Raw genomic sequence first — 23,373 nt, forward strand, 5'->3', positions numbered from 1 at the left:
TCGATTTGAAACGATTTTTATGCACCTTCAATGAGAAATGTCTCTGTATACATATACATACATATAAGTATGTGCCTGCGTATGTTTGGACTTATGCATGCGGAATAACAAATGAAACAAATTTCACATACAGACATATGTATATAAAATGAAACTGTTGTATACTCAGTAGGTAATAGACTAAAATGCATATGCGATTGCGAAAATATGCGTATACGACTATGTACTCGTATGTATGTATGTATGTATGTATGTATGTATGTATGATTAATACATTTTTGGAATGCAAAATAATGTAAACATTGTAAGAATTGCTAGGCTCAATAATAGAGTGAATGAATGAATGAGCAAAGACGCAAAGAAATATGTAAGTTGATAGAAAATAATAATAATTTATGAAATAGACCAAAAAGAGAAATCCGATTAGCAAGGCAACAAATTGAATGCAACTCAAGGTAAATAAACTGCCGCAAAAGTTAAGTTTTGCTTTTTAGAAGAGTACAGAAAAAACCAAAAAAGGATTAAAAATAATTTTTAAATAAACACATTTTTCATAAAACTAAGTAAATTGAAAACAAATAGAAAATAATTGCACAGAAAAAAAGAAATAGAAATTAACTCATTCATGATAATAATTTGCAGCAATTAATAAAAACAAAAGTAAACTGTTGAAATGATAATGAGGAATTATAATGAGTGCCTGCAAAAAAAAAAACACCCAAAAAACCAACAAACACACACACACACAAAAAAACAAAAAAAACAAAAAAGAAGGAAGTAAAAATTCATTTGAAATAACACCATCATTCCTCCAAACTCTTCGCATAGTGTCTGTTATATGGATACATATGTACTGATAATTGTTTCATACATGAATTACGGCTTTTATTCCACACACTCGCAAGGGAACTTAGAGATTATACCAAGGTTAATTCGACCAGAAAATTAATTAATTGAGTATGTATTTTTAATTCATGTGTTAATTGTATAAACTAAATAAAAAAAATGTACCACATCACATTTACCCCATAGCTTTGGTCTTAAAGTAACACCAAATTTTCTTCGTGCCAACAAAATTAAGAATGTTTGCTTTTTTTGGAAATATGAGAAAAACAAGAAAAATAAGAAATATTTAAAAGAAAAATTAAATAAAAAACATGAAACAAAAAATAAAAAAAAACAACATTTTTCAATGAAAACCCGAGCCTGATATTGGATAACAATATTTTGGACCAATTTTTCATAGCGCAGACGTGTTAACGCAATACTATATTAAAATCATTTTCTATTAAAAAGCATGTTTTCTAAGATTTTTACATTTCCCTTCCAAAATGCCAAGATCGAACCCACAAACTTCACATTAGCTGCCAATAAGACACTTTCCATCATTAGAGACTCATTAAAATTTTATAGCTATGATGGCCAGATGTCACTTATTAGCGTTCATAACTTCTATCTCCTGGTTATATTTTCGATTCGCTTTCGATTTACTGCTCGCTAGAAAATTGCGCTGAAAAAAATTTATATGTGAGAGCAGCTTTGTGTATAGCCGCTTAGCTCACAAGCGATATGCTTAGATTGATGTTCCCAAGTACAAATGGGCGCAAAATTAATCACCCAATTTTGTTTTTCAATAACTTTTTACTATAAAATAAAACAAAATTAATTTGAGGATGGAAATCTTTATTTTGAGCTTTACGCGCTCCATTGCTTGTCTGTTTGTATACTCCAGCAGTCTTATTCAAAAGTGCCAAATATATAATTTGCCATTTGCAAAAATCCTAAATCTTCCGATATGGCGATTCATTTTTCGCAACCTTGTATAGTTAGGAATATTTTTTTTATTACTAGCTGTAACCGGCCCGCGTTGCTACGCCAACAACTAAAATAAATTTAAGAAAAATAACTTTAAAGAAAAATCAGTACACAAATATTCAATTCATTCTAAACCATTTTATTGATTTTGTTTATTTCGAAAAAATCGGTTGAACGGGGCAGAAGTTGCTACTCTGCAGCGCCACCTGGTGGCGAGTGGCAGCAATGAGCATATTCTACAAACCTTCTCCGTGGAAAATCACATATATATACCAATTTTTATAATAATCGGTCCAGTAGTTTTTGAGTTCATCGAGGACATACAGACAAACATTCATTTTTATATATAAAAGAAGGAGCTATTTTGCATACTTTAGGAGCAATACTTTGAAAAGGCAATGCAATGACCTAACCGTTTGTTAAAAGGAAAATAATGCTGTGCTGCCAAATCATATGCAATGTTGGATTCTAAGGAAATGATTGGAAGGTGGTTGGTGAATCGAAAGCAGCTGGTGATTCTTTGTCAAGTTAGACAAGAGCAAAACGGTCTCTTTCAACGTGGCCAGGATAGTTTTTGGTGTTTGGCCGAGCTCCTTCTCCTATTTGTGGCGTGCGTCTTGATTTTGTTTCCTATAGTTTCAAGCCGACTGCGAACGGCAGATATTTTTTATGAGGAGCTTTTTCATGACCGAAATACACTCGGAGGTTTGCCATTGCCTGCTGAGGGGCGACCGCTATTAGAAACAACTTTTTCTTAATTTTGGTGTTTCACCGAGATTCAAACCTACGTTCTCTGTGAATTCCGAATGATAATTACGCATTCGGCTGCGGCGGCCGCCATTGAAAGATTTTTCCTAATATTAATTAGATGAGGAGGCAGACTTTACTCTCGTATCAGAATATATGCATTTATGAGACTTTAAAGGAAGCTGAATAAACTTGAAATGTAAGACTGACAAAATATCATTACCTAGACGAAGTGAGATCACAGCAGTCCCCGGCACATTTATCACTTAAAGAGTTATTTTGGTAATTCGTTAGTCTGTATTCCGGTAAAACTTTGAATTGAGAAAGCACTTTTTATTAAGTTTCAGTAGTGTGACAAATTGCTTCATAGCTGATTCAGTTTTATTGAAAAGTAAAAATGCCGCAAAAAGATGCGTAGTCGAAAAAGTTTAATTGCAAATTCTGAGAAGCAAAACTCGCTAATTAATGGTAATTACTTCAAAATGGGTCAGTGAAGATGAAGAATTGTTGGAGGATACCATTAATGTGTTTCCGAGTCGTTATGAGTTATCGCAGAGGTGTGGAAAATTGGATTTCACTAACCATTGGTCCCGGGACGTTAATTGGTGCCGCTTATTCCCACTTATAAATAGCTAATGACGAAGTTTTCATGAAATGCAGTGGCAAGAAATTTTCAACGCACAATCAATTAGTTGTCGTTTTGGGCATATTGGGTGCGTCAGGAAACACTAACAGTGTTAAAATAAATTAAAATTAGTTTGAAAGATAGCGTCAACCACTGGGATTTGAGACGGTGGAACCTTAACTAACTTGTACGTAGAGTATTCAAAACTTTTTTAAAATAATTTAATCAATATATATATATAATATATGTTTACTGGCCGGAACCCACCTATCCTCGAGTTACTATTTTGTGTAGATTGCATAGATTGCACTGAAATTAGACTTGCCGAAACACCAATAAAAACCATGAAGTTTTCTTTTCAAGGAGTCATATTTATGCAATTAAGGCTCATAATTACCGATGTTGTTGTCGGCTTTAGCGGCTCCACGCAAGATGCCAAAATGTTTACCAAGCACCAATTATCAAAAAATTATCAAGTACAACAAAAAATACATAAAAATTGCGGGCCAACAACTGTCGAGTTAACAAGCCCGATGTGAATACCATTCATCTTTATCTCCATAGCTAATGAGATCTGCTAGGTGCACCTGAAATGCTCCTATAGAGACTACGATAGAAGTTTTGGAATTACTAATTTTTCTTTTTGTCATATTGTTGAGTATGGGTTTAAGCTCTTTGGTAAAGTTATGAGTTCGGTAGAAACGGATTGAGTTCAGAAAAACTGATATGCATGACGTTTATTTTTTTTTTTTTGTGTAATTGAAATTACTATATTAATAAATAATTTAGCATAAAATAGTGAATAAATTAAAAATAGTGAATATTCATTGGCATGCTCCCCCCTATGCTCCGACTAGAAGCGATATTATATGCAGAGAGATGTGTTTTTTATGGTAATTCTTTGGTTCTAAAACTGTCATCTCAACGTATATATTATCAAAAAATAAAAACAACAACAAAAATGTAAGGAGCGCCAAATAATTTACAATTTAGCTACGAATGACCTTTTTTCAATACACGGATACCCTACATATTGTCGATGACTTAACAGCAGCAAATAAGATGTCATTCTACAACGGCAAAGTGAGGTGAAATGATAACACAAGTGCCTTCTTTTTCTTCGCCTACCTCTCATTGACACAATCAAATGCACTTGAGCATAAAAACGTTTGGAAAGTGAAAATGAAAATTACATTACATTTAAAAGAATAATTGTATGTAAATAGGTAGTGGACACAACAATGAGACAAACTGTATACAAAAGTGAATTTCAAGGAAATGAAGAAATGTAATGGAAATAGGAAACACTCAAGTTAAAAACAAATAAGAAACAAGGTGAACACATAAGTAATGCAACAGACAAAGAGAGAGGGATATAGTAAAACATAGAAACTGTTCTGTATAAATTTATGCTTATTGTAGTTTTTTTTTTTTTTTTGTTGTGTGTTTTCTTCTTGCAATTTTACAATTGTGTTGTGTTCGAAATATTCGTTAAAGACAGTTTGCATTTGCAATTAGTATTTGTATTTGCTTTTTATATATGTATTTATATTCTTTTGTTTGTACTTAAATAAAAAGACATAAATATATACTCGTATGCAATAAAATATTAGAGAGAGATAGTTATGTTAAAATATTATACATATTTATAAACAAATAGTTGAGGATAGTATATTAATTTTAATTTAACAAAAATAAAAACAAAAAACAAGAACAAAAACAATTTACATATGTAAAATAGTTGGTAAATTGTGTGCCTATTCGACATTCGGGTACTCACCAGCATAAATCGCTAAAAATATCGAGAGGAATGAAATGACGCTTGCCAAGAATTTTGCCTCCATCTTTGGTATTGATCCGTGGTTTGTACTTTTATGCTTATTATTGTAATTATAACAATTGTGATTTTTACAACTTCTTTAAACTACTGTTGTTGGTTGGTTTGTTGCTGCTGCTGCTGCTGCTGTTGCTGGTGTTAATGTTGCTGTTTTTGTTTTGTGTTTAGCTTTCCTGTTTTGTGAACTTTTTTGTTATAAAATATTGTTGCCACGTCTGTTGTTGTTGCTGTTGTTTAAATTCTATTTAATTTTGCTGCAATTATTATAATTAACGTTTTAAATTTGGTTATTAGTTGGCGAGATTTACTTCTTATTCTTGTTGTTGCTAACGCAGGCTGTTGCAGCTGTTGATGCTACTACTATTATTATATTAGTATTAATGACTTTATAATTTTTACTTGAATTAATTTCTTTTCTATATTGCCACGTTGCAAATACTTTTAAATTTTGTAATTTTTTTTAATTTTCCTTTGATTTGAATCATTAACTCTTTTAAACTCTCTTTGTGTTAATTTTGTAATCAAACGCAGATATACCGTAACATAGATGTATTAATTATTGCATTAAATTTACGCTTAATTTTCTATATTGAATCCAAAGTTGATCGTCGTCTTCGTCGTAGTCTTCGTCGAAGTTAAACGAGCTGCACATTTTTAAGAAAACAAAACCAAAAAAAAACAGAATACATTTAATACGAACAAAGAAACGGCAACAGCAACAGCGAGAATGACGATGATAGGTTAAAATTTACAGGCATTTATTGCCAGTGATGACAGCGTTGTCAGTGCGCGGAAGAATTGGAAAAAAAGAAAGAAGAATAGAGAAAAATTTAAACTTTAACGCTATTGAGAAAATGCACTCTATTTTAATAAAAAATAGATTCAATGAAAATACGCGTTTTTTTTTTGTTTTGTTTCTTAATTATGTTTTCATTGTTGTTTCATGTTTTGATTAAGTTTACTGTTTAAATGTCTGTACGTATGTTTATTTTGTTATATTTTTTATATTGAGTCACTGTTCATGAAAATATGTAACTGTTTTAAGTTATACTTCACACAAATAGGGTGAACAGAAGAAATTTTAGACTTGAAATCATGTTTCAATCAATACCCCAATTTCGGGTTTGTAGTGATCGACAGTCGAAAAGCATTCAAACTTCAAACACTCCATCTATCCAATTTTTCTTCTTATCCTCCTAAATATGTGTGTATGCATGCATGTATATATATATTAAAAATATAAATAAAAAACAACAACAACGTACAAATTTCACGCTTTTTTCAACAATTCAACACGCGTTAAAACTGTCCTACAGGCGACAGACAGCACAAATGTAAGGAATGATCGAAAATAATGGAAAGAATCAATGTGAAAGCCAGGCAGTCGCAGACACTATTTGTTGACCATCTACCGTTGACCGTCAGTCACCTCAAAGTACGAAGCGAACGAAAAATGGCACGTTCACTTGTGAGGAGAGGTGGGTGTTCGATAGTGGCTAGTACACACGCACAATTTAGTGCAATTTGACTTGGGCCACACAATTCACACTAATTCGACACATACAACGTGCAGACTGACAACTTTTTTTGTATGTTTGCTCTTTTTTTCGTTTGCCTTTGGAAGCACGAGTTAACGAAAACGTACCAGCAAGCAAGCGAGTAAATAAAAACGCAGGCGGACACGAAGATGGCGAGCGCGATACTGACTGACTTTGAGTGTTTTCACAAATTGAAAAACACTACCCGACAAAAAGGAATCGAAATCGAAATCCGAAATCGGCACCGACAATGACAATTACGACCAGTGAAAGATATGAAGCAGTATGTAAATTACTCAAACAACACAGCACAAGCGATAAAGCAAGAGAAATGACAAAAGCTAAAACTATATATTATCGACAAAGACGAAGGAAAATAATTGTAAATGAACACTAACAATGGAAGGCCAATAAAAACAAAAAGAACGGCGCGACGCGATGACACCAACTAAAAAACCCAGACTATTAGCGACGATGGCGGTGGCGGTAGCGGCTGGGAGTACAACATTCGCGAACGACCACAATTTAGCGACTAATCATGACCAAAGAAGCTATAAGGTGAGCAGCCCATAGCCAGCAACCAACAGTGTCAGGCGTTAAGGCCACGCGCTCGAGCATGCCAGCAATGGGAGAGCGCGTTCAGACAAGCGTGCGAGCTATAGAGCGAAGACCCAATAGTACTCATGGCGCGGATCGGCTGCCTCTCCGTGCGTACCACGTTTTTTATTTGCCTACAACGCATCGGTATGCGAGACAATTACATTACAAGAACATTGTCGCGAAATATAAGTAGATGAGTGTTTTTCTAACATGGAGAATGCAATACATACGCACATCCGCAAATGCCCGCCCTTGCGCCCAAACATACACATTAGAGAAGCGCAATGCGGTATTTGCATTTGTGATAAATGTGTGGTTTTACTTTATCAGTAACTATCAGTAACTTCACTTATCTTAAGTTTTCTAGATAAAAAGAAAAATTGTCATTATTAGCATAGCGTTGACTTACATACACATATACATGTGCATATGAATGACGAGCACAACAACAAAATTCATAGTAATTTCGTTATCATTGCAAAAATAATAATAAACGTACGTATGTAGTTATAAGAATGATGTTGCGGAAATATGACGACTAATGCGATGGCTGACAGCAGCCACACGCACGTGCAAACATACATGCATACATTTATATGTAAGAATGTAAATACGAGCGAACAAGCAATCGACCGGTCAACTACTACACCACCAACTCAACAACAAATTGACCACCAAACCCCACCTTCAAATAGGCTTTAAACCGCATGGAGTAGCACACATACACAAAAAGACATGAATGTCAAGCACTACCAAATAACGATGGCGACGACAATTTTTCGACTTGGCAGACTTTAATTCAGTTTGCTACTTTTTTGCCATTACCGCCAAACAAAAATCAGCCCACATTTGCATTCGTTCAGGGGAAGTCGTATGTATGTGCTTATAAGTTTCAGATTTTTGAACGCACATATGTATGTATGTGCATACGTACGTACATATACCGATGTGCAAATATTTGTATGTATAATAGATCCACTAAGTCGTCCCAATATATAGCACGATTCTGTAAGTGAATCGTAGAGTAGTGGCTTTCCTTTTTGTACCATTGCATGTGTGTTGGTGTAACTTTGGTGCCGTTTTAGTAATTAAGATAATGTCATATCTATAACCTACAGTCACGAACTGCTACAAAGCAACAACGATGGCGTTTTGGATGGACAAAAACTCAATGGAAGCAAAAGCTAAGGAATATCATTTTCCTGCACTAGCTGGCTTGTGATTTTTGTTAACTTGCAAATACTTAAATTTATCCTAATCACAATACACCTCAAAAAGGTGCACCTACTTGTATTCAATTCTGCCGTGTGTAACTTTTTGGAATTTAAGTAGTCGACCACAGTCCTATTTCAATTTAACCACGAGTCCACTCAATATTGTACACATAGCATCAACGAAATCAATGTATTTGGACCAGATCTCAATTTAAAAAATTCTATGCAATTTCTTAATTAATAAACCTTTAACCTTTTGATATATCCTCATTTTCTCAACACTTTTCACAATTTTAAAAAAGCAGCACAGAAAATCGATTTCGAATATACCATAAGAGCATATGAATTTCCGTTTTGTAGCTGAATTTCCTGTTAGCTCCTAAAGGTATGCTTATGTGTCTTGTCTGAAACATATTTGCACAAGCACACAGTTCAATTTCAATCACTTTTCTAAACTCGATTTCAATATTCATCAGTACGATGATTGTGATGATGACCAAACTCCAAAACACTGACTAATAACAACAACATACTTATGTACTACCGACATATGCGCCAATACTCTTATTCGGTACACTACACTGCGCTGATGACTGCTGAGTACGAGATGGATGACGTTATTTTTGCTGGACACGAACGTAAACTACTGACGACAACGCGATTAGGGCGAAAAACGAGATGAAACAATAAACGATGAAGTTAGCTGTTTGCTGCTTGGCTTTGTGGCATTGATGAACTAATGCAATGTTGTGGTATTGCAATAATTTGTACAATAGCTATTTATTCTGCTAACTGAAATAAAGAAAACTCAGTCAGTCAGCCTCCAACAATGCAATACATTTTCTATGTACATATATGCATATGAATACTTGTGTGCTCTTACATATATCAAATGCATTTCGATGTAAGTTAAGTACAATATGTGGGAACTTATGCAGGCGTGCAGGGAGCGCCGCAATATGACAGCATTGTGGGTGAGGCGATGACGGATGCCAATATGTCGGTATGTACCAAATTTTTGCCAGCATGTTATGGCACTGTACTCGTATGCATGAAAGTGTTTGTGTGTCAAGTAAGCGGCGAATCAAATCACGAGTTCACATAGCCGGAGAAAGGACGTTGATAGCGATGGCGACCGTGGTCTTATTCCTAACCATCAACTCATTAACTATACACAACACTTGCAAGCATTAAGTAGTTACGTTTTCTCCTTTTGAATAATTTTTTTTTTCTTTGGAGAACTGAAAAGCCAAAAGTGATCAACTAATTCGCACGCTAGCCACAGAGTCAAAAACAAAAATAGAATTGAGGTGCTCCGGGCTAGTTGACGGACGCAGCGATTTGCAGAGACCCGTAGCGGTTAATTTGGCCATTACGGGAGCTCCCAAAAATTTGCAGATCGGCTCCACTTTACATTTCACCCGGTGTACTCGCTGATTGTAGAGTATTTAGCAAATACACACACACATGCACAATCACACATTTTTACCTTGCGGGATATTCCCATTTTTCATTTATGCAATAATCGTACAACAACAACAACAACCAGCTTAAGAACAACACAGAAAATGTATTTTTCTTTCGAAGGAAAATGGCACAAACCCCACGATGAAAACGAAAAATGATGAGACACGAAAACGGGGAAAAAAATTCCTCCGATGGCCACGGACGGCAATGACGAAATTCTTGCTACTCCCTTATGTTTGCCTACTTTAGCAGACTTTCTGCTTTGTGATGGTATTTTTCGTAGTATGGTTGGTACAGGTGTATGAGTACTAGTGTATAGTGTGGTTTTTGGTGGTAGTGGTGGACGAGGAGTAGCGGAATGGTAGTGGATCTTTCTTATTGGGTTCTTGATTTTGATCTTCCTGCTCCAAATAAAACTTTGACTTAGTTAATTGCTCATTTTGATTTTATTTGGTAGCCTTTTCCATGCTTTCACCTTATTCTTTCTCCTTTTTTCACGAATGCCTCCTTCCTTCCACGTTCCTCTTCTTCTAACCACGTTCAATTCCAATTCACTTCGCTTTTGCCTTTTCACTTTTCGATTTTTTCTCGACGAGAATTTTTTTCACACTTTTTTCTTAAACTCATCACTGCACTCTTATTTTCCCGCTGTTGTTCATAATTATTGCATTATGGCAAACGATTCGTCGTCAATACACCTCGCACTATATAATTATTTTTTAATTTACCTAAGCACAGAATACAGAATTTTATTTTCTTCTATTCTCCCATTGATGATGAATTTTTCACTTCGCTCGCACTTCCTTCAGCTGCGAGTGACCTTACATGTGCGCAGGGTTGTAATAATAGCGCTGTCAAAGGCAACCCATGTCCCAATAAGACCGAAACGTTTGGAATCTGTGAAACGAATACTGTAGCCCTTGCCCAAAAAAACGGCATCACTGTTTGAAAGTGAATAACCCAAATATTGCTGTAAAACTCAAAAAATATTAAAACATACGAGTAAAATTACATTTTTCTTAAAAGTTGTTTTAAGGATGAAATAAAATAAAATTCCCGACAAACACAGCTATATGAATTATATTGCATATTTATTTGTATTTTTTGTTTAGATAAAAGTTTCCTAGAATTTTTATTGATCCGTTGTATTCTTAGCACAATATAAAAAATACTTACTTAAGGAACTTATACAATCACGAATATGGTTTTTAGTGAGTTTTGGAATTTTTAAAATAAGATTTAGCTCTTTGTTTTATAAAATAACACTACGGACTTCAATCGCTTTAAGTCTCTCGGTTCCGAATATCCATTAAATTTATCTTTTGAACAAGTAGTTGCTGTAGAACAGCTGACTTTACTTTTTTCTATTTGTTTCGTCCCTAAATTATGAAATTTTGTTTAAATTACTACAAGCTGTCAAACTTTGTCTATAGATTGTAACATTCTAAGGACCAAAAGAAAAAACAAAATACATTGATCTTGTTGTTTTTGCTGTACTGCTACTACCTGTTCAGTATGCCTTGCCCGTAACAAAAAATGTAAATGTGTTTATATTTCAAGGTCCAGAAATAAAAGTAAGTCCAAAATTGCAAACTGAAAACGTCACAGGAAAATTTAAATAAAAAATAAAAGTTGTGTATTAACTGTTACGATGTAACGTTAAAAATAAACGTTTGGATATAACTCTTATTGGCGAAATAAAAAATATTTCTCTTTTAATAACTGTAATGGAGCAATACTTTTACGAATAAATCTTATAACTTTCATGTCCCTGATTTTTGTTTTTTACTTATCACCAAAGAAGAGACAAGAAGCTGCAGTTTCCGACCTCTTCCACTTACATATCGGGCTAAGGTATTTCGCTAACTAAAAACCAGGCGAAACTAATGAGTTTCAGTTGAAAATAGGGGTTTGTTAGTGGAATGGGCCGGGAACAGCGATTTCTTATACTTGGCGTCAATTCGGCCCAAAACCCAATTATGCCCATTTTTTCAGTATTAGTTCAACTACGAGGAATTTTTAAGCTCAGCTAAACCTGTAAAATTGGGCATCTAAATTTAGTTTAACTGGAAAAGATAAAAGATAATAACAGTTCCTAATGGTTCTTGGGTGCTAAATTCCCTAGCCAGGTTTTATGCCCATTTTTTCAGTATTAGTTCAACTACGAGGAATTTTTAAGCTCAGCTAAACCTGTAAAATTGGGCATCTAAATTTAGTTTAACTGGAAAAGATAAAAGATAATAACAGTTCCTAATGGTTCTTGGGTGCTAAATTCCCTAGCCAGGTTTTGTGGGCGGAACTGGCCAGGTACTGCAATTTCTTGTCTATATAAATATCTGTTTGCTGAAGCTTCCCCCTAAGGAAACGTTCTGACTGTCCCAAAAATGGTATCATCAGTAGATATGTCAGATATATCTATCCTACTACTACTAATAAAGCAACATTTAGTAATTACGTTTTGTTTAGAAAAATATTTTTGTTTCGGAATTCGTGCAAGAACGGAATTTTCGTGAAAAAAACTATTAGTTAATCGTGTTATTTGAAAATGGTGTATGGAAAGAAGGCGTTCAAAGAGAGTTGGGTGTGCATGATTGGAGTTGGGGATCCATTTACCTATATGTACCAACAATAATCTTGATTGAATTTGGCCTATAGGTAGTATGTAATGAAATAAGCGTCCAATAAGGAAATTTTGAACACATTCGCCGAAGAGTTGGCAATACTGTTTAAGTAATAGATTCATAAATTTGGAATAGATTAAGTTGAGGGAGGGAAACAGCATTCATTAGTTTGTCATCATCCCGACAGTGTGTTATAAATTCTGTGTGTTATTTTTGATTTGTTTAACGATTAATTTTATTTATATTAGTTAGAAATTTTGTTGCGAATAATGTTAGAAAAGTGATGAAGTAAGCAACTAAAGTACTACGTGCTGCGTAAGGTAAGTGTGTAGCAGGTGTTAAAGCGATAAATAAATAACACTATTGACAACGCCCGGATAAAGAGAGGCTTGACAAATACCTTTGCTTTGGTGCGCTGTAATTGAAAGCTGTTGTTGTTGGCACATGGGCGTTGACCAAAAGTAGAAATTGTTAAAGTTTTATTGTTTTGGTCAAATCGCTAAATATACAGTTAAGCCCATCATTTAATATCTTAAACAAATCACCTGACCCTGATCTTCGAAATTCCAATTAGAATGCTGCACAAGTATTGCAGGTGTCAGCAATTACTACCACACCACCAAAGTACGTAGAAAAGCCAATATACATACATACATATATATATAGCTGTGTAGCTGTTTCAGGGCTTCAGCTTGCGTTGATACAAACTGTTTTTTATGTTTTTGGTAATATCCCAGTGGTTTGGCATAAACTAAGCGGAAAAGGCTTGAAAATTGCATTTCTTCCACTTCACCTATCAGCCAACCCGTTTGCCAATTACACTTTGGCCCCTGGCCGTGCGCCCCTCATTAATTAATTCATATTATGATTCATGTAAAAGGGGTGAAAAATACGTAGTGTTGGTGTGCAAATTAGGTGCTACAACAACATTTCGTGAATGAATATCGTAGTACTCGCATACTCTGCTACAATACTGGTCATTTTACAAATATGCAGTAGGTATTACATTCAGAGCGAACGCTTCAGTGCGCACTCGGCGGCACAGCAGACTTTGCTTGCTATACCGTTTTTTAAGCTGCATATGCTACTAGTGCAACATTATACAGCTTGCGGAGATAAACATAGGGCTTATGGAAGCCAAATGTAAATATGAATGTTCACATACGCATACATATGTATGGGTGTGCGACAACGTCCACATGTGTATACTCTTCATACTCGCTGCATTATTTTGAAATATAGTCTGACCTGAGATCCGCTTTCAGCAATTGCTCAATGTCTAGGCAAATGCAATGCATCTGGTTTTAATTTTATTTCACATATTTTTCTTAGAGCATACATATCTATAGTTTTGAATTTTGAAATTTTCCTTATACAATATGTAGAAGCTCTGATAACCCCGAAGTAGTTTTAGTTGATGGGTCATCGAGATAAGAAATTGTGTGAATAAATTTTGCCTTTTGGTTATTGTTTTAATTTACCCACATATGTACATACTCCTTTAAGTTATTACATTGCTATAAACATAGTATAGTACATCGAGCGCAAAGTGAAATCAATTTGGATTACAAATTTACTTTGCCCAAACCATTGATTTATGTAGTGCAGTACCATAATATTTTTGTTTAGACTGCCTGGATGTTTGATTATAGCTTATAAATTATAAATTATTATGTAGCATCACTATGTACATACATACATACATAGATATGCATATTTGTATTTACATATTAACATATCAATCACTTATGCTGTACAGTTGGTAAAAATTTCGAAATACTAAATTACGTAAATCATTAGTGCAATGACTTGTCGCCGCTTAACTCGCTGAATGAAATGGGCTCTATAAATACACAAAATATTTTGATTTCCCAATACGTTTTTTGTTGGGATTATTTTGTGGGAAGCTTTTCTAACAACCAACAGCATCCAGTTTTCGAGCAACACAACTAGCACACATTTCCCACTAAGAATTGGCATCGACACGCACTAAATTTAGAGTATGTGAAGTAAATGAGCGTTGTTGTCTTTTGCAAGTAATAGTACAGTGTCGCGATTATGGATGTAATAGTCTCAATTTTTTTTTGTTCTTTCAGAAAATTCTAAAATAAAATCATGCTTCTTATTATGTGCATCCATACTTACATATGAATATTTTGTTCCAAATTGTTTGAAAAAAAAAAAAAAAAAATTATTTGAATATAATCGACAATAAGAGCATGCTTTTGTGTGTAAAAGCGTCACATTTTAGATATATTAACGTATTTAAAAAACGCGTATTTTTGCTTTACATTTGACATACTTTGCTACACTGTCGTCGCTGCTCGACGGTGCTTACATACGGTACGCATAAATTGCAGTTTAATTTCTATGTTTTGCGCCAGATCGCCTATTCGAAATTCTTATTCAGTTATTTTATGTGGCTCACATAAGTGGGTGGTGTAGTAAGTATTGCACGCGAGATTGCCACACTTATTTTATTATTCTTCTTCACTTGCAGATTACATAAAGATTCCTTGAATGTATCCCAACGGGATACCGTTGCCCGCCATGTCCTACTCGCCTTCATTTAAATCATGGCTACTTACAGCTGCGTTTATTGCGCTGTGTTGTAATTTAAGCAATATTGCCGCACAGCAAGACAATTACTACAATACCCAACAACAACAACAAAAACAACAACAAGAAGTGTTCAATCAAAATAATCCACAAAATCCATACCCGGACACTCAAGGCTACGACGAGGCGAATCAACGGTTCAATAATGATCCATATAACCCCAATCTGAATACGAATCCCAACCAAAATACAAATTATAATGTGAATGATCGTGATCGCACACGTTATCGCACCGACAACTTTAATGATTTACCACTTGATGAACGCCCTGGTGGCGGTTATGGCACTGATGAAGACTTGAACTTCGGTCGCGGCAAAACTTCGTACAATGTGAAGGCAACTTTTCTTGATATGTATCATTCACGCGAACCGACTTATTTCATTGTTTCGTCGCGTATGGTACGCCCTGGTCTTATTTATAAGGTGGCGGTGTCGATTTTGCGTGCTCAATATCCGGTTACGGTGCATGCCAGTATTTCTTGTGATGGTGTGCAGATTAGTGGCGATTCTAAGGACGTGAAGGTGGGAGTGCCCGAGACGATGTTGATGAGAGTACCACCAACGAGCGTGATTGGGGAGTATAAACTACGAGTGGAAGGCTTTTATCAGGACATCTTTGGCGGTTTAGCATTCTTGAACGAAACTCGCTTGGATTTTTCACAACGCTCGATGAGCATCTTCATACAAACCGACAAACCTTTATACATGCAAGGCGAAACTGTGCGCTTCCGCACAATACCGATTACAACTGAGCTAAAGGGTTTCGATAATGCTGTTGACGTTTATATGCTGGATCCAAATAAGCATATTGTGCGGCGTTGGATATCACGGTAAGAAAAAATGTGCTATTGTTTCCCAATAGATTTATAGTATTTATGTTTTAAATATAGCCAATCAAATCTTGGTTCTGTCTCTTTGGAATACAAACTTGCTGATCAACCCACCTTTGGTGAATGGACCATACGTGTAATTGCGCAAGGTCAAGTGGAGGAAGGTCATTTCAGTGTGGAAGAGTATTATCAAACCCGTTTTGAAGTTAACGTTACAATGCCAGCATTCTTTTTCACCACCGACCCCTTCATTCATGGACGTGTGATGGCCAATTTCACTAGTGGGCACCCAGTGCGCGGCAATCTCACATTGAAAGCTACAATTAGACCCATTGGCTACTTCAGTAATCAGGTGTTAAATGAGAAATTTCGCTTAGGACGTTCACCCACCGAAGAGACTGCACGTCATTTACAACATCAACAACAGATGTACTACAATCAGTACAGCCCAGTGCCTTTACCAGAAGATGTTAATCGTAATCAGGATATGCTGTATCGCAACCAATATGTGGTCGAGCGGCATTATGAATTCGAAGAGGAATGGCCTTTCTGGGTGCGCAAACCTGACGTGCCGGAGACCTACGATACCTGGTCGGGTAGTTATCGTAAAACATTGCCGTTTTTGCGCTACTTCAATGGTACATTCGATTTTAAATGGCCTATACGCGAACTGGAGGTTTTGGTGCCGAATTTGGCAGGTAAGTCGCTGGTGAAATGCATTGAAAAGTTTTAAAATTTTAAGCATGAAATTGATAACGTAATATACAACACAACACACAGGCCTAATTTATATTTATACAAAAAATTTAAAGTACTTCATAGTTTCCAACTAAACTCGACTTGAATTTAAAAAATAGCTAAGCTACTGAACGTCACTCATATATAAATTTTTTTACTTTAACTTTTACTGAAGGCATGGAAGTATTAATCACCGCTACAGTTGGCGAGAAATTCTACGATGAAGTGATTTCGGGTTATGCCATAGCGCGCGTTTACAATTCCAGCATTCGTGTAGCATTTTTAGGCGAGTCGCCGCAGGTCTTCAAACCCTCCATGCCCTTCACCGCTTATTTGGCTGTAGAGTACCATGATGGTTCACCAATTCATAGGAATCTACTGCAGCAAGGCATAATGGATGTCACCGGATTTGTAGAAAGCAAGAGTGGTGGTCGACGGGATTGGCCTGCCACACGCTTGCCAATGTCTGCTTCCAGTCCGGGAATTTGGGCCGTGAAAGTGGATTTGCGCAACGATCTTCAGCTGGATGATCGTGTGCAATCTCGCGATTTTCTAAATGGCGTCGAGCGCATGCGACTGCAGGCGAGTTTCATTGATCCCCGTGGTGAACGCGCTCAAACGGAGCTTCTGATGGTGGCACACTATTCACCACGCAATCAACATATCAAAGTTTCCACGAGCACAGATACACCAGTTGTTGGAGAATACATCATCTTTCACATACGCACCAATTTCTATTTGGAGGACTTCAACTATTTGATTATGTCAAAGGGTGTGATTTTGGTAAACGATCGTGAAACAATAACGGAGGGCATACGCACCATTGCTGTGGTGTTGAGCGCGGAAATGGCGCCTGTGGCTACGATAGTTGTTTGGAAGATAACACTTTCTGGTCAAATTGTTGCCGATTCGCTCACATTTCCCGTGAACGGAATTTCGCGGAATAACTTCACTGTATACATCAACAATCGTAAAGCACGCACGGGTGAAAAGGTGGAAGTGGCAATTTTCGGCGAACCTGGTTCATATGTGGGTCTCTCCGGCATCGACAGCGCATTTTACACCATGCAAGCAGGCAACGAGTTGACCTATGCGAAAATAGTTACAAAAATGTCCACATTCGATGAACAAACAAATGGCACGTACAAACATGTTTGGCATACACATGAGGGTACACCCGATGAGCTCGTCTATTTTCCTGCATCGTCGTTCGGTATCGATGCGAATCGAACCTTTGAGTATAGCGGCTTAATCGTTTTCACGGATGGCTATGTGCCACGGCGCTACGACACTTGTAATCGTACACTCGGTTATGGTGAGTGTTTATCCGGACGTTGCTATCCACTCAATAAGCAATGCGACGGGCTGCTAGACTGCGATGATGGCACCGACGAAATTAATTGCCGAGTACGCAATGATACAGAACTATTAAATTTCCGTAAGTATCGTTTCAACCGCATTTTGCGTCACTACGAAAATGTTTGGTTGTGGAAAGACGTAAACATTGGACCGCATGGACGTTATATATTCAACATTGAAGTACCAGATCGTCCTGCCTATTGGATGGTGAGTGCTTTCAGCGTTAGTCCTTCGAAAGGTTTTGGTATGTTGAACAAAGCTATTGAGTATGTTGGGGTCCAGCCATTCTTCATCAATGTAGAGATGCCCACTCACTGTCGGCAAGGCGAACAGGTTGGCATACGAGTAACTGTTTTCAACTACATGACTACGCCCATTGAGGCAATGGTGGTGTTGCATGCCAGCAAGGAATACAAGTTTGTGCATGTCGAAGAAAATGGCATTGTGCGCTCCTACAATCCTCGTACCTCCTTTGGCGAGCAACAATTCTTCATTTATCTGAGCGCACAAGGCACTACAATAGTTTATGTGCCGGTAGTGCCACAGAAATTGGGCGACATCGATGTAACGTTGCATGTGGCAACACTGTTGGGAACTGATACTATCAAACGTCGTCTGCATGTCGAATCGGACGGTTTGCCACAATATCGCCATCAATCCATTCTTTTGGATCTATCAAATCGCGCTTACGTGCTGGAATATATGCATGTGAATATTACACAAACGCCAGAAATTCCCTACCAAGTAGATCGTTACTTTGTCTATGGCTCGAATCGAGCGCGCATCTCTGTTGTGGGCGATGTAGTTGGACCGATTTTCCCCACAATGCCAGTGAACGCAACCTCGCTACTTTACTTACCCATGGAATCAGCCGAACAAAATGCATTTTCATTCGCCGCTAACCTTTATACCATCATGTACATGCGTCTGATCAATCAGCGTAATAAGACAACGGAAAAACATGCCTTCTACCATATGAACATTGCCTACCAACGCCAATTAAGCTTCATGCGCCCGGATGGCTCATTCTCCCTCTTCCGTTCGGATTGGAATAACTCTGCGTCATCGGTGTGGTTGACTGCGTACTGCGTGCGTGTGTTCCAGGTGAGTGGTGTTAACTCGCATACATATACATTTATGCTGAACAATAATAACAGCCTTCTTGGCAAAAAATATAAACGAATCCCAGATGGGAGCCGTGAGGTTCAGCGTACTAGACAGGCTATTACTAGTGTGGCAGCTCTTGATTGAGAACGAGCCGAGTTATTTCCGTATGTAAAACCGGCTATCATGCGAGTGACTCCCAGATGGACTGTTGTTGTTGTGATAGTCCTAAGCCGTATATGAATCCGAGACGTTGCGGAAAAGTAGAACCGCCTATCTTGTGTTTGTGTACTTAAAAACTAATAACTTTGTTGGCTTGTTTAGTTTTTTAAAGATGGGGTACTGCAGAATTAAAACAAACATATGTATATTTCTAACCAAAAAAATGGGAAAACAAAAATTATTTAAAAACAATAATTAAAAAAAAAAATTATTAAAAAAAATTTGTTTGAATAAAATAATTTATTTATTTGAAAAAAATATATATTTATGCCGTGAAGTTATTTAAAAAAAATTACAATATTCAATAAAAAAAAATTTATTTGGATGAAATTATTTATTTGAAAAAAAAAAAATCATTTACATTATTAAAAAAGCAAATTTATGGCTATTTAATTACATTTATTGTTTTAAATAAATGATTTTTTTTTTTCAAATAATTTTAAATAATTTTTTAAATACATTTTTTTTAATATTTTTTTTTTATTCATATTTTGGTTCTTCTTTTAGAAATATATGTTTTTTTTAATTCTGCAAACATTCTATTTAAGAAAAAAATTTGACATAAAAACGCACTTCTTTTATACCCGAAATAAAGTTATCAGCTTTAAAGTACACAGTATGTTTAAAAAAATGATTTAAAAAAATTTAGGTAAAACAAAATTATTTAAAAAAAGTTTATTTAAAAAAATGATTTAAAAACAAAATGATTTAAAAAAAAATTATTTCTAAAAAAATGTAATATTTCTATAAAAACAAAAAAATTTCCTTCAATTTCTTCATGCAACTACTTATATATTTCTCTTCGCAGGAAGCTTCCTTCTATGAATGGGAAAATTTCATTTGGATTGATTCGACTATCATTGAGAAGAATATGCGTTGGCTGCTGCAGCACCAAACGCCTGAGGGCGCTTTCTACGAAGTCACTTGGCTGCCAGATCGCAAGATGAATCGCACGAATTTCGCGAATAATACCAGCCTGCAAAATCGCAATATCACACTCACATCACATGTGCTTATCTCATTGGCCACGGTTAAAGATCTTTCCGGTTCATTGGGCGCGCGCGTCGCACTAGCCCAACAACGTGCAATATCGTGGATCGAGCGTAACATGCAATTCTTGGAAGATACTGAAGAACCATACGATGTGGCCATCACTGCATATGCACTGTTACTCTGTAAATCACCAATGGCTGAACATGTATTCTCCATATTACGCCGGCATGCACGCGTTCTGGGCGATTTTATGTATTGGGGCAGTAAAGAGGTGCCGCAGCCACCAAAGAAATTGGAAAATCAAAAATGGTTCTCTCTACCGCGACTACCATACGAATTCGATGCTTTGAATATCGAAACGACTGCTTACGCCCTGTTGGTTTACGTCTCCCGACGTGAGTTCATAGTGGATCCAATAGTGCGCTGGTTGAATGCGCAACGTCTCAACGACGGCGGCTGGGCGTCCACACAAGATACTAGTGCAGCTTTGCGTGCGCTCGTCGAATACACGGTACATTCGCGTATACGTGAGGTATCATCGTTGACGGTTGAAGTGGAGGCGTCATCGCAAGGTGGTAAAATACAAGCGCTACACATCGATGATACGAATTTAGCGCAGCTGCAGAGCATTGAGGTGATTTCATGGAGATTGAGAGAATATAATTTGAATTATATTTAATAACATTAAATTTGCTTTGGCACAGATACCCGAATCCTGGGGCACAGTTAAGGTGCAGGCTAAAGGTGCTGGTTATGCGATATTGCAAATGCATGTGCAGTACAACGTGGACATAGAGAAATTCCAAACGAAGCCGCCAGTGCCAGCATTCGGTCTGCATACAAGAGCTCTTTTCCACGGCAGAAATCAGTCGCACATCTCGTACATCGCCTGTCAAAAGTAATAACTTTGCTGCTTTAACATAAGATTTTCCTAATTTGAAAGTTAAATTTTTTTTCAGTTGGATTAATACACGCGAATCGGAACGTTCGGGCATGGCGGTACTTGATGTCGCCATACCCACTGGCTATTGGATACAACAACAACGTCTGGATCACTACGTACTAAGCAATCGTGTGCGAAATTTACGCCGCGCTAAGTATACAAGTCAAAAAGTTATATTCTACTTCGATTATGTACGTTGTGCAACTTCATAAGAAAACAAATGTGTATTAATGGAAAATCTTCATTTTATCCACAGCTCGATCAAGAAGATATTTGCGTTAATTTCACTATCGAACGTTGGTTCCCAGTGGCGAATATGTCACGTTATTTGCCCATACGCGTCTATGACTATTATGCACCAGGTACGAAACAATTGAATTACATATCGCAACAGTTTAATTGATTATTTGAATCTCCTTCAGAGCGTTTCAACGAGTCTATTTTCGATGCGTTACCAACATACCTTCTAAACATCTGTGAAGTGTGTGGCAGTTCGCAGTGTCCATATTGTTCGATTTACAATATGGGCTGGCGGGCCACTATGTCCGTGTCACTCCTGTTCTTCAGCGTTTTTATATACGTAATGCGCAGCCGAATGCATATCGTTTTGAATTGTCTGTATATGCTCACATAAGGCATGCCCATATTTCCTTTATTTGAGTTTATGTTTAAAAACTAAGTTTGAAAGTGAGTTCTTTAATTTTTTTTTTTTTTGTAAAAAATAAACTTTTTGTTTTCTTAAATCACACATCAATTAATATGTAAGCTAGAAAAGACAAGTGACTTTAACATAATGAAATAGCATGCTCAGCTGGTCTTTTAGTACTCTTGAATCTAATTTATACATGAAATACGAAGAACTTTACGAAGCATATACATATCGATTTGAAATGCAGCCTAATTGCCAGCGCAACGCTTAGCAACCGCATTCCGTCCAATACTGTGGTCATTAGATGACCACCGAATCTTGCGCCGCTTTTATTTTGCTACCATTTAAACATGTTCCAGTACCCATTTGTTTGTGTTAGTATAGTGCATTTTTTAACTACTTACTACTAATTTTAGTTGAAAAGGTCTTGAATATTATTAAAATAATTGAAAGCAACAATAATCATTAATTTTATGTTAAGTAAACACTGAAAATCTCATTTGTACAAAGCTAAAAACAGCTGATATTTAAGTACGTGCATATATATTTACAAATTCGTGTAGATTGGTTTTGCAATATCAGGTAGCTCCGTTCTCAAAGAGTTCTGAAACTCGAAAAAGCAGTAATTTTGAAATATTTTTACGCACTGCGTGTGTAAATAAATATGAATAATAAGATAATACAAATGTGTCTTAAAACGGCAATTAACTGCCTTTCATCTTAGATAAGTAGAACATATCATTGCAATCACAAATGCATTTTTGGTTTATTAAAGCCATAGAATGCGACAAAACGAATATTCAAATTTTTTTTAATCCGTTTTCTATTGAAGTTTGTATTGTTGGTAAAACTCTGTATTAGCAATTAGTTACGTATACATACACATATACACTTTTATAAACTTACTTTATGAAACAGACGATTTGTTGGCGATGTAAAAATATAAGTGTAATTAATAATTACATACACTCATACATACAAAGAAATGTTAAGCAAAGAAATTGCAAACGAAAAGCTTTTATAAAACACCTTTTTATAAGCGAAATTTTATCCGTCCTCTTTGTGAAAAATCGAATAAATAAATAAATATAAAATTTTTTCACTTATAATAGAAAAAAATCTGTTTTTGTAACACCGTAGCCGCTTCCGCTGAAGTTGCACTACTTGGTTGGATAAATACTTGTAGTTCGTAACTTAGATCCGACTGACTAATAGGCCTGTCACAATGTTACTCGATGTACGGCACGCATGTTGCGCCTTTGACTCAAGGGGTTAGGGGTAGTGAGAGGCCCTAAAAAATGATGATTTTCAATAATATTTTTTTGCTAGTCAATTGCTTTATTACAAAAACTAAATCATTGCATTAATAAATCATGTTTCCACTTGACTTAAGCAAAATTTCAAAAAAAAAAAATTAATAACTGTAAAAGTTATCGCTGTTTGTGTGGAGCC

General features: G+C 36.1%; 1 protein-coding gene and 1 long non-coding RNA gene across 2 annotated transcripts; one reads left to right on the plus strand and one right to left on the minus strand.

The window, feature by feature from the left end:
* Positions 1-4,966: 4,966 nt before the first annotated feature.
* Positions 4,967-10,667, minus strand: LOC129249222 (uncharacterized). The gene is made up of 3 exons (XR_008582645.1): positions 10,319-10,667; positions 5,599-5,668; positions 4,967-5,384 (listed from the first exon to the last, which is right to left on the minus strand). It is a non-coding gene; the product is annotated as an uncharacterized LOC129249222 (long non-coding RNA).
* A 1,977-nt stretch (positions 10,668-12,644) lies between these two features.
* LOC129246969 (CD109 antigen) lies at positions 12,645-23,013 on the plus strand. The gene is made up of 9 exons (XM_054885737.1): positions 12,645-12,784; positions 14,965-15,913; positions 15,974-16,611; positions 16,827-19,114; positions 20,145-20,963; positions 21,034-21,227; positions 21,289-21,463; positions 21,529-21,634; positions 21,695-23,013. The coding sequence occupies exons 2-9, from the start codon at positions 14,985-14,987 to the stop codon at positions 21,904-21,906; spliced, it is 5,361 nt and encodes a 1,786-aa protein (XP_054741712.1). The 5' UTR covers positions 12,645-12,784; positions 14,965-14,984; the 3' UTR covers positions 21,907-23,013.
* Positions 23,014-23,373: the final 360 nt, after the last annotated feature.

The sequence above is a fragment of the Anastrepha obliqua genome, chromosome 5 (assembly GCF_027943255.1).
Source record: "Anastrepha obliqua isolate idAnaObli1 chromosome 5, idAnaObli1_1.0, whole genome shotgun sequence".
NCBI classification, from domain to species: Eukaryota; Metazoa; Arthropoda; class Insecta; order Diptera; family Tephritidae; genus Anastrepha; species Anastrepha obliqua.